The 13,324-nt window shown below is 37.1% G+C and overlaps 1 protein-coding gene across 1 annotated transcript in view; it reads left to right on the top strand.

Moving 5' to 3' along the window:
* The window catches only part of eIF3c (eukaryotic translation initiation factor 3 subunit c), a 210,768-nt gene that overhangs the window by 185,237 nt on the left and 12,207 nt on the right, over positions 1 to 13,324 (top strand). Inside the window, exon 19 of the mRNA XM_090369631.1 lies at positions 2,711 to 2,873. Coding sequence (XP_090225757.1) covers positions 2,711 to 2,873 — 163 coding nt within the window. The remainder of the gene's footprint in view (positions 1 to 2,710; positions 2,874 to 13,324) is intronic.

Below are 13,324 nucleotides of genomic sequence, written 5' to 3'. Positions count from 1 at the left end.
CCACCAGCTCTACATCCTTCCTAAAATGAGGCCTCAAGACCTATATACAGTACCCAAGATATGACCTGACCATTGCCTTATACAAGGGGATAATCACCACCTTATCCCTGCTAGAAAAATTCCTGTATATTATTGACAAGACACCATGAGCTACTCTTGCAGACTGTCCGCACTGCTTAGAAAACTTCATATCTGACTGCACAATTACCCCTAGATCTTTTTCATTCTCCACTACCCTGAGTGTAGTATTACACAGTTGGTAAATTACTGCTACCCATATGCAGTTTATCAATATTAAACTTCAATTAACATTTCTCAACCCATCTGCCTAACTTTTTTAACTGTTGTGGTAGCATACTGTCATTAACCACCCTGCCAACCTTTGTATCATCTGCAACTTGAATATTAAGCCTGATATGCACTTCATCAATATCATTGATAAATATAGAAAACAACAGACCCAACACCGAACCCTGGAGAACTCCATTAATAACATTAGTCCACAAAGAGCAATGTCCATTGTTTACCACTCTCTGTCTTCTCCCACTCTACCATCCTTTTACCATAGCAGCAACTTGCCTTTAATGTTGCACTGCTCCAATCTGTATAGCAAGCTTTTATATGCAACAGTATTAAAAGATTTCATGAAAGTTTTCCTGAAATTAACAAACTAGTTGTCTCTGCAGGTAGTTGATGCTGGCAGTTTGATGAAATTCAAAGGTTAACTTTATAGTTATCTACAGGAGGAAGGAAGCACAACACTTTTTTTTTTTTCTTTTCTTTTTTTTATTGCCAGTAGTACAACAAAAGCTGTTGGCTTCCTTGCATTATATGACAAATACTTTTTCTGCTTACAACTGCATTTTAAATGCAAGAAAATGCACCTTTAATCAAAGTGCATTTTGGTTTTAAAATCTGCTTGAATTTTTAATTCCTTCCTCGTGTAATCTCATAGTGCGTGCGTGCGTGCATGCATGCATATTAATATAAAGGTTTAAGTATGAGTTTCACTGTTTTTAATTTATTAGCACTATATTTAATATCATATATATATATATATATATATATATATATATATGTGTGTGAGATATTTATTTTTATTTCAAACTATAAAACTTAAGAAAAAGGTGTAACCATAACCAACAAAGGGCCCGTAACAGTCCTGAATATATCAGTTGTTTAAATGATCAAAATTATTTAAATTATTTGGATATTAGTGTTAATTCTGCTTTTTATATTTATATATGTGTGTGTATATACACACACACACCGCCAAAACATTATGACCAGCGATTTGTTATGCAAATCGGAGCATCTGCAGGTGAACTACCGGTCGCGTGCCGATCAGGACACGGTATAAAAAACATCTGATACTGAGTTCCGTTAATCAGTGTTACTCTTGCTCTTCAGATGGGAAAGGCAGTAGACTTAAGTGAGTTTGACAAAAGCCAAGTTGTAATGGCCAGACAACTGGGTCAGAGCATATCTGAAATGGCACGGCTGGTGGGATGCTCACAGTCAGCCGTGGTTAGTACCTACAGAAAGTAGTCTGAGGAGGGAAAACCCACGAACCGCCGGTGAGGTGTTGAATGACTACAGCTCATTGATGCTCGAGGTGAGCGAAGGCTCTCCTGGATGGTACATGGCAACAGAAGGGCGACTGTGGCACAACTTGCTGGTAATGCTGGTGAAGGGAGTAATGTGTCACAACACACAGTACGTCGAACTGTGCTGGAAATGGCACTGCATAGCCACAGGCAGGTCCAAGTGCCCATGATAACCACGGTTCACCAGTGACAGTGCCTACAGTGGGCATGCGAGCATCGAAACTGGACCTTCGGTGATTGGAAGAAGGTCATCTGGTCTGATGAATCATGTTTCCTGTTGCACCATGTGGACGACCAGGTATGTGTGCATTGTTTACCTGAGGAAGTGACGGCACCTAGAAGCACCATGGGATGAAAGCAAGCCAGTGGCAGCGGTGTCATGTCATGCTTTGGACAGTGTTCTGCTGGGATACCCTCGGTCCAGTCATCCATGTGCCAGGCACTCTGACATCTACCGTCTACTAAACATCATTGCTGACTAGGTACACCTTTTCATGACAATGGTCTTCCTCTCTGGCTGTGCTGTCTTTCAGCAGGATAATGCGCCATGCCACACAGCCCTGATTGTTTGAGACTGGTTCGCAGACCAGGTATTGCTCGGCCACCAAATTTCCCAGACATCAATCCCATTGATCATCTGTGGTTTGTGTTGGAACAGCAACTTCAATCTGCAGAGTCTCTACCACAAACCTTACAGGAGGATCTGCTGGTTACATGATGGTACCAGATACCACAAGACACATTTAGAAATCTTGTAACTTCCGTGCCTTGCCAGGTATGGGCTGTTTTGGCTGCACGTGGAGGACCAACATCATATTAGATAGGTGTTCATAATGTGTTGGCTCGTGTGTGTGTAAAATAAAATTTCTGGATTTCTTTTTTAACCTGATAGCAATTGAAATTCAGAATTACCTGCTGCCTCTGCATTTTTAATGTAGTTTTAGAGAAAAAATCTTGTAATTTGTTGATGTGGAGTTAATACAAAATAACCTGTTTGATTATCAGTATAAAATGTTAATTTGTGTTAAATCAGAACAGAATATAAATTTATAATGTATTGTAACTTACTAAAATTATATTCTCATTCCCTTTGTTTTTCAAAGGCATCATTAGATGAACCCACACAGACAGTGGTTTTACACCGAACTGAACCTTCCCGTATACAGGCTTTGTCACTACAATTAGCAGATAAGGTTAGCAACCTTGTTGACCAAAATGAAAGGCTCTGGGAACTAAAGCAGGGCTCATTTTCTGGGAGAAGCATGGGTAAGAAACTTGTAATTTATATTTTTTCTTCAAAAAAAAAATTTAACAGGTTCAAAATTTTCCAGTTTCCATTCACAGAAAACCGATTCCAGTTTATTTATTGAAAGCAACAGTACTGTAATATCTCATAAGACAAGGGTGAAAATATCCATATATTTATTTTACCATGTATTAATTTTACAAAGTCCCAATTACATTTCATACATTTGTGCCAAAATAGGGAAAATGCCATTATGTCATCACAAAAGAATGTTTCATATTGATCATGTAGCCAGTGATGAATTTTGTTCATTTTGTCATCAAACTCAAAGCTTTCTCCTTGTATAACATCTTCGGAAGGTTTTCTTTATGCATGTAATGAGATGTTTGTTTATTTCTGTTGGTTCATCTCACTACAATCAAATATTCAATCAGGATCTCTACTTGTAACAAAAATCCGTGCCCACTATTTTCCAGTGTGATTTGCAAATGCAATAAAACTCAATTGCAGCAACCTTGGAAATAACAAAAACTCTGCTATACCACAATCATTAATCTCTAATACCTTTGTTGTAATATTAGTCAAACTTTTCAATGAACTGACCACAAACATATTTTATAATGTAAAACTTCCATACCAAATACAGTCGATTCCGGTTATTTGGGACACATCAGGACTAGTGCAATTTGGCCCGATTAAGTGGCTGCCCCAATTATCCGAAGTTTCACGTAAATACTTAAAAATACAATGTACCCTCCCCCTTTACAATTAGTTCACTCTACAATCAAATCACGTTACGACGAACTCACCATATTAAAGTACCGTTCACTATACAATGTGCAGTAAGTGCCAGTCATTGTGATCACGTTTGTGAATTGAATTTTAATTCTATTAAACAGCGATTCTAATTAGCGAAAATAGGAGGAATATTATCCACAGGCTATAAAAGCAAAGATATATTAAGCACAAATTTACCCTTTATTACCATACCAATTAAAAAATTAAATGATATGTGAAATTCGGAAGAATATACGTGATAATCGGAATACTGTAATATGTACATACTAACTAAACTAGTTGACATTTCTGTTCACTGATATTTGTGGGTGGAGATTAAAATTTAAAACAGTAAAAAGATAAGCAATCATAACAAAGAACATGGCACACACAAATTGCAAGTAACACAATACGCGCAAGTGAGAATGGAGTAACAAGTTATGAAGCTTTAAAAATAGGAATGAAGAGAAGATTCTGAAAATAATTTTTTTTATATGATTGAAGATTCCATGGAAGTGTAAACACATTTCACCATAATAATTCTATTATTATGGTCAATATTATTCTTCTAATTTACTATAAACATTCATTCAAATTTCTTCAGTTGGCTATAGCTGCTTTCCTAGCTTGTTTTCTCCAGCTGTCAGTATTATCGCAAATTAAGTAAGATCGAGTTTACTATCCATTTATGATAGATTGCACTAACAGAAAAGCCCAGTAAACAGGTGACTGCTAATTGTTTTTATTGTTTTATGGTTGTGACCTCCAGAAATCCGACCGAACTACGTGGTACGGTCGGAGACAATTGTAGGTTAATCTCCAGTGCTGCAGTCTCCTGCCCCGATTAAATGGCATTTTGTCCCAATTAAACAGGTGACTGCTAATTCTGGCTATTTTCTCGATTGGGTTCTGTTTTTATAAGATTTGTCCCAAATAAACGGCTGCCCCGATTAACTGGTGGCCCAAATAACCGGAATCCACTGTAGTAATTTATTGTATAGTAGGTGGGTCTCGGATGCTTTATTTATTTTATCTTTTATGGTGACCTCCAAACACAAAACATTGATGTACTACTCAAAGTCAGAATCACAGTAAACAATGCACTATTGTTCACAGTACATAGGCGAATCATTGTCATCAGCAAGCAGTTTCTGGTCATACATTTATTATGAAAAAAAGTAGGTACAGGCTTTTATATGTTTCATTGATTTTGTGAACTCAACATACATTGTTAGCCAGAGAGTAGTGCCTTCCTTGGTGGAATTAATATTTCATTTTTGCTCTTGAGATGCTGATAAATTTGTCCATTAATTCAATGATTTCATGAACTCGCTTATCAGAATATTATTCTTCTAATTTACTATAAACATTCATTGCAAATTTTTTCAGTTGGCTATAGCTGCTTTCCTAGCTTGTTTTTCTTCAGTATAGGATATTATTACACTGTAACTTCTTACAAACCAAAAATGTTTCTGTCAACCTTGTAGATAACACAGAATATTGGGGTTGTCTTTTATCTTTCCTTTTTCTTGGTACCTTAAATGGTTTGTAAATTCTCTGGGTCAGAATGGTAGGAAACAATTTATTTCCATTCCATTTTGATGCAAATGTATTAACAAAAGGAGGTAATGTTTGATCAATGGCTTTTCCTTAGGAAATGAGTTCCAATTGTATAGCACTTTTTTTTTTTTTTTTAACAGAGAAAGCAGTGAGCACAGTCTTGAATTTCAATATGCTCATTCTTGCTTTTTTCAGAAGCCGGAAAAGTCTCTGCAAAACTATTTGCTTTTCATTCATTGAATTGGTCATGAATCAAGTTTTTTGGGAGCATCTTCACACAGACCATTCCAAGATTAATGATTAAAATTTGTTGAACTCTCTATCCATCCCAGATTCATCCAATTATAATGATTAATCATCAATTTTCTCTGTTATCAGAATAAAATCATGAATATTTCTCTTTCTCTCTCTGTGTTACTCAAGAACTCATCCCTTCAACTTTTTGGATTTCCCAGAAATTTCAGATTTATTTGCTGAGCCATAAATTTTTTAAAGATATTTTTACCTTTCTGAAACAAAAACCATTTTAATATTGTGCCCAATAGTTTACAACCATTGAAACAGTGGATAAAGAATTACTATACTATATGCAATGGCAACTTTCTCATTGATCATGACTGCATCATCTTACTATGACCTCATCTATGACACATCATCTTACAATGTGTACATAGCAATTACAATAACCATTTTAATTATTTATTTATTTTTTTAATCATTACTTTTAGGGTAACCTTTGTTTTCTGTTGAGGCACAAGGACCATAAACTTCTAGTAGGTTTATTAATGTTGTGGCATCATAGAGAATTCCTTTAAGCTTTTGTAGCATTTGGTTACTTCAAAAATATAGTATTAGAGCAAGGATAATTTCAGAGTTTGAAGGGGGCATTAAAATTATTTTGATTATTAACCTTTTTTTTTTTTTCTTGTCCCCCCCTAAAGATGTGAGATATGAGCATGTGGTTTTTAATTGGACACTTGTGAATGTGCTCTCTATGGGAATCTATTAGCAATTATTTTCTCTGTCTTAAATTTCACTTTTCTTGTTGCACCATAATTATATGTAAACCTTTTGTTCGGGGGGGGGGGGATCTTAAGGTTAATTATCGGTAACCAGGCTATACTTTGAGACAGGCAAAAAAAGATGTGCAATATGTTTGCTCATATAATTATGTATTAAAATAAGTTACATTAACTACTATAAAGTGTTGATGGTTGTTAATGAGTATGTTGAAGTGTCAGAAGAGGTGCAAGCATAGTTTCCTCTAAGTTTTTTTCTTCAGTGCACTTCAGCAGCAGACCAAAGCAATGCTGCAGTGAGCATCACTTTGGTCTGCTGTTGTGTGGTCAGTTGCCACATGAAAGTACAGTCGAACTCGGTTATAACGAGCACGGAAATAACGAGATCACGGCTGTAACGAGCAAAAAGCCATAAGGTTTTAATTTACGCATATTCCCATACAATCGCTCACTGTTATAATGAGCGTACTACACGAATATACCGACAAATTTTGGTAACTATGCAAACATTCTTAACTGCTCAGGTAGTGGGAAAAACCCAATTCTTGGAATAGACGAAAATGAAAAGGGCAACTTAGCTTTATGACCACTTGTATTGAATTAGCGGCCGGTTTATGACTTTGTCCTCCTGGGACGGGAGCTATACAATAGTGCATTGGCATTCCGCTTGGCGCATTACCCTATTTACAGATTGTCTTGTATTCCCTGAACCATAAATTTATTTCGGGACCTCTAAGAACGTTGTATGCGTTTCAGGACCTCTAAGAACGTTGTATGCGTTTCAGGACCTCTAAGAACATTGTATGCGTTTCGGGACCTCTAAGAACGTTGTATGCATTTCAGGACTTCTAGGAACATTGTGTGCATTTCGAGATTCTAATGTAGATCACTTTATCATTTTAAAGTAAATTCAGTTAGAAATGAACCCTTCCTTCGGAAACATGTCTACTAACAAACGAAAGTGTCTTTCGATTTGTGAAAAAGTCGAAATTATTCGTGAGTTAGAACGTGCTGAAAAAATGTTGAAGTGTGTAAAAAGTTTTCTTTGTCTTCTTCAAGTGTATTTACATTGTGGAAGAATAAAGATGTTTACATATCGGCACTGGAAAAGAATATAACCAGGGGAAAAAAATTTTAGAAAGTGCGAGGTTACAAACATTGAGGAAGTATTTCTTCATTGGTTCACCACACAAAGAAGTGCTGGATTTTCAATAGACAGTCCGATCTTGAAGGCTCGAGCTTAAAAATTTGCTAAACCATTCAGACGCAATGATTTTGTGAGTAACAAAGGTTGGCTGGATCGATTTAAAAACCAACATAACACTGTTTAGGCAAAAATTAGTGGAAAATCTCGATGTGCAGATCCAGTAATGGAAAATGAATGGATTGACCGTGTTTGGGCAGAAATCAGGAAAGATTTCAATGATGAAGACATCTACAGCAGTTTTGCTACCGCAACAGGATCTAGAAAACTTGGGCAGATGGGCTGAGAAGTGGCAACTGAAGTTTAACATTGACAAACGCAAAGTTCTGCATGTGGGTAGAAGTAACCCCAGAGGAAAGTACCAACTGTGTGGTATTTTTTCATTTTCTACCACTAGGGTGTTAGAAAATGAAAAAGACCTGGGAACGATTGTGCAGTCAGATATGAAGTTTTCTGGGCAATGCAGACAGACTGCCAGAGCAGGTCATGGGGTTTTGTCATTGATATAGAGGAATTTTGCTAGCAGAGAAAAGGAGGTCATTATCCCTTTGTATAAGGCAATGGTCAGGCCACACCTTGAATATAGGGCATACGGCCTGGGGCCTCATTTTAGGAAGGATGTAGAGTTTCTTAAGCATCTACAGAGAAGGGCAACAAGATTAGTGAGGGGAACGAAGTGGTGTGCTTACAAAGAAAGGCTTAAGTTCTGCAAATTGCAGCGGCTGGAGACTAGGTACCTGCGAGGTGATATCTCATTGAGGTGTATAAGGCTTTGAAGGGGTTGAGCATGCTGAATTCTGATGGGCTTCTTCTGCTTGTTCAGATTACGAAACTGAGAGGGCATAAATTCAAAATGAGGAAAGACTGTTGTAGAATAGATGTGCAGAAATTTGCCTTTAGCCAGTGGGTGGTTAATTTCTGGAACAAACTTCCATCTGTCGTGGAAGTTGATAGCTTCGAGAAATTCAAGAAGGAACTAGACAAACTTTTAGTTGGGATGGTTGTGTGGTTTTTTTTTTTTTTTTTTTTTGACTGATGCTACCTACGCTTACTTTCTATTACTACTACAATGCCAACAAAACAGGACTTTTTTTTATAATTTGACACCTGACAATAAATTTAAATTCAAAGGGGAAAAATGTTTATTGTTTTATATTTGGTTTTTAGGAGCATTAGCAACTAAGGCAATATTGCTCCGGGGTTATGCGGTTGTCATTCCCTGACCTTTCCGCATCCTCCGTATTTGGTGGTCACGGGCTCGAACCCCAGTCTAATCAAGAAGCGTGTGCTACACACTGCTGCTCCTGGCTACGGAGGCGTCCCCCGGGGAAAAATGTGTTGGTGGGAAAAAATCAGTGGCTCGCCTGACGGTGCTCGTATGTGCAAATATGACTGGAACTCATAAAAGGAAAAAAAAAAACTGTTTGTTAACAGAAAATCGTTAAAACCTCGGTGTTTCAAAAATGTAAGTAAACTTCCTGTGGATTACACTACAAGCAAGATAGCTTGGAAGACTTCGGATATTTTTCAGCAGTACGTAAATGATTCCATGACCACCAAATAAGTAGGATGTGGAAAGGTCAGGGAATGACCACCGCATATCCCCGGAGCAATATGGCCTTAGTTGCTAATGCTCCTTAAAAAAAAAAAAACCCAAATAACATAAATGATTGGAATAAGGAGCTATTCAAAAAGAAGAAAATATTTTATTGTTAGTTGATAACTGTCCTGCACATCCCCAGATTCAAAATTTGTCCAACATTAAGCTAGTGTTTATGCCTCCCAATGCAACATGAATTTTACAACCAATGGACATAGGTGTAATCAAGAATTTAAAAGGATTTTATAAAAGATTTCTAGTTCTAATCTGATCAGTCAAAGAGAACAGAAATTTACCGAGTCTGTATAGATATTGGATGCTATCAATTTATTGAATAATGCATGGAACAACATTACTTCGACAACCATGTCGAATTGCTTCAAGAAATCGAAATTAAATTCAAATGAAATTTCAGTTGTAGGCGAAGAAGATGGAAACGTAGAAAACAACTTACCATTATCTGAATGGTTGCTACGTAACAACGTTGTAGGTTTTAATACAAATAATATCGATGAATTTGTACAAATCAATGACAACTTATTAACTAGTGGTCTTCCTACAGAGAGAGACATTGTAGATGCTATGCTCAACAAAGATGATGGTAAACACTATGATTGTGATGATGATATGTTGACAATTTAAAGTGAATGAAAATCAGTGCCGACAATTTCACACGCTCAAGGTGCAGTGGACACATCAATCAATTTTTTGAAGGAACTGAGGCAAGTAATGAGACTTTTTACGTGTTGACTGGTTTAGGGGGAAACTTAAGAAATATCAAAGTGAAATCTTTAAAACAAACATCAATTTTAAGATTCATAAATAAAGACTAATTGAAATCATGTTTAGTATTGTGTGTTTTTAAAATTACAGACAAATAAATTGTGTTTACTATTAAGTGTATTGTAGTTTATACAAGCATATTAATACAAATAATATGTAGGTATATACTGTACTAATATTATTTTTTCTCTCTAATATTTCTTTTGTTTTTTGAATCTATCTTTTTATCAAGTTATTGAGAATTTAAAAAAATAGGAGATAGATTTAACTCATCACTGATATAAAGTGTTCATTGTTTAATGGCTAGAGGGATTCCCATATCCACTATCGCTGATATATAGCAAGTAACGGTTATAACAAGGAAATTTTGTCAGTCCCTCGATGCTCATTATAACCAATTTCAACTGTAATTAATGATTGTATTTACTTGATTATGATTTTTTAAACGTGAATTGGAAATTAAATATAAAATTAGCATTAAGAAAACCATTCTTGATGGTTTTAACAGATTTTATAAAGTACAAAGTCAACATTCAGGAAATAATCCTTGAATCAGTTATCTAAATGCACTTGAGAGCCTCGAATTGAGACTATCTCTCAGAGACTCAAATTAATACTGCATATGGGGGGGGGGATTCACAGACTAATAGGTTAACAGTAGCCGTGGGCAGAGGTGGAAATTATTCTTGTACTGCTTCTATTGGAATGAGCAGCAGCCAGAAAGCCAGTTGTTGGGGATTTCAGCAACTGCTGGAGGTCATGAAACAAGTAAATACATGAGCTGTATTAGAGTAACTAAGAGTAAGAACAGGTGCATGTATACTTGCATGTACACCAATGCTAGAAGTATAGTAAACAAATTTAATGAATTTGAAGTGCTGGTCAAGACATCCAAGGCGGATATTGTTGGGATATCAGAGACTTGGTGCCACTCAGATATAAGGGATGCAGAATTGGAATTTGGGAAGTAAAATGTGTACAGAAAGGATAGACAGGCTAGGAAGGGAGGAGGCATTATGCTGTTAGTTAAGAAAAACATAAAATCTAAGGAAGTGCATCCATTGACATAGATGGACAGTGCAATGTGGAGTCAGTTTGGTGTGACATAAGCACTGGGAAAGTAAAAACGAGGGTAGGAGTTTGTTATAGGCCTAAAAACTCTGATGAGTACAATGAACAGATATACAGAGAAATAGAGTGGGCCAGTAAATCAAAGTGTCTTATAATGGGGGATTTTAACTTCACAAATATAGACTGGAACTTGTGTGTTGGTCATTCACACACTAGCAAGGCTTTTGTGGATTTATTAGATGATTGTTTTCTACAGCAGCAGCATGTTAGAGAGGCAACAAGTGGGAGTAACACTCTTGATCTGATTATCAGCAGTGATTATTCGGGCATTAAGAATTTACAGATAGAGGAACCACTAGATAGCAGTGATCAGAGTGTACGAATGTGGGATTTACTTAAAGATGTAACTACCATCAGGGGTAAAGGGAAGGATTTTTGCTTTCATAAAGGTGAATACAGTGGTCTCAGAGATTTTTTAGGTTCTATACAGTGGGACCAACTGATGATTTACTAACAGCAAATTCTAAATGGGAAGCATTCAAGGAAATAATCTTCGAAGCTACTAGACTTTTTGTTCCAACTAAGTAATACTGCTCTAGGTTCAGGCCCAAATGGAGGTCAGATGAACTAATGAGACTCGTGGCAGAAAAGAAAAATGCATGGGATGCACATAAATTGTCAAGCGACACAGAAGCCTATGGTAGATACAAGCTGGTCTGTGATCAAGTCACAAAGGGGGTTAGGCAAGCAATGGCAGATTATGAAAAATATTCATAATAACTGCACAATCCTACACCAACCATTATTAAAAATAAATAAATAGCCTCCTTTAATATAACTGAATAGATCCCATCCACCCCAGGTACCTTTCCTATGTTTAACTTTAACAATCTCCACTTTGCTCTCAGTTATTATCAAATCATTTAACTCCCTGTTAGAGTTTGATAAACATCTGGCCCTCACCTCCTTGAATAACTCCTCATGTGTGAATGTAGATGATAAATACTCATTTAGTTTGGCAACTATCTGAGAATGACCATCTACAGTCAAACCACTGATATTAAGTGGACCAATCTGATTCATCCCCTTCCTTTTAGAGTTTATATAAGTAAAGAGGTCTTTTCATCCTTTGCCAAAGATTTTTCATAATCTTCAAATAGGCCTCCGTAGTTGGGAATATTCATAATAACTGCACAATCCTACACCAACCGTTATTAAAAATAAAGAAATAGCGTTGTGTTAAAATAATAATGATGTAAATAAATGAACTAAATAGAATGATATATTCCACCAGATAAAACTGATATAAAAGTAAGTGTCTGTACAATAAAATATGAAATTTTAAACTGCAATGAATAAATTACAATAAAACAATATAGATAAAACACAGGATAATAAAACCGATAAAAGTGCTAAAACACCATAGCTTTCAGAGGCATCTGCCTTCTTTTTCAACAGTGAGATTTATCATATGACACATCCTTAAATATCAGCAGGCACACGGTTCTCAGCACGTGTTTCTACAGGAGCATGGGCAGTATTCTCCCCATGTGCACTGGAACCGGAAATGACTCAGGAGCGTGCCAGGCAGAACCGCTCATCCCATCCAAGAACCACCGCCTCAAAGAGGGGATGAATACGGATTCCCCTGTCTCTATTAATGGTATTGCTCTCAGAGGAGCAAATCCACAAGCTCTCAAGCCATTTGCGGTCCTAAAATCTATATGCCCAGTCAACAATAGCAGCTTCGTCTGGGGAGATTTCATGGTGTTCCTCCCAAAAATGTTCTGCCACAGCAGACTTCCCATAATCCACGGTCTTTATCGCGTTCATATGCTCCCCCAGACGATCTTTAAATCGACATTTAGTTTCACCATCATAACATTCCCCACAATCCGGGCACCTGATCTCATACACGACCCCACTTGTACATTCCCTTGGTATGGGGTCCTTGACCTGTGACACAACTGTGTGCAACCTCCCCCCTGGCAGCTGCACACAGCTTGTCTGGCAATCGTGTAATACCTGAACTATACGCTCAGTTAGGCCCGGATAGTAGGGAATGTATGTGGTGCCAACTGGTGTAAACGGTTCTCTTCGTCCGTGCTCCGCTTCTCTGATATATTTATCTATGATCCTCTTGGTGTAGCTGCATTTTCTGAGATCCGCTGTTACATGTTTGATTTCTTCTTTTCTATCCTTGGAGGTGCTGCAATGGGACCCAGCCCTGATAACAGTGTTCTTAGGATGGTTGGTTTGTGCCGTATTGTAATATGTATATTGGCCCCGGCACATGGGCTTCCTATATATACTGGTTTTCACCCTAGGGCCTTTCCTATGTACCAACACATCAAGAAAAGGGAGGGTACCCACGTCCACCTCCAAGGTAAACTGAATAAACTGGGAGAAGCTATTAAGGAAACCAAGCACCTCATTCTCTCTCCCCCTCCGAATAAT

The sequence above is a fragment of the Mastigoproctus giganteus genome, chromosome 3 (genome assembly GCF_048544385.1).
Source record: "Mastigoproctus giganteus isolate SK-2022 chromosome 3, ASM4854438v1, whole genome shotgun sequence".
Classification (NCBI taxonomy): Eukaryota; Metazoa; Arthropoda; class Arachnida; order Uropygi; family Thelyphonidae; genus Mastigoproctus; species Mastigoproctus giganteus.
This window is presented reverse-complemented; position numbering and strand designations above follow the sequence as displayed.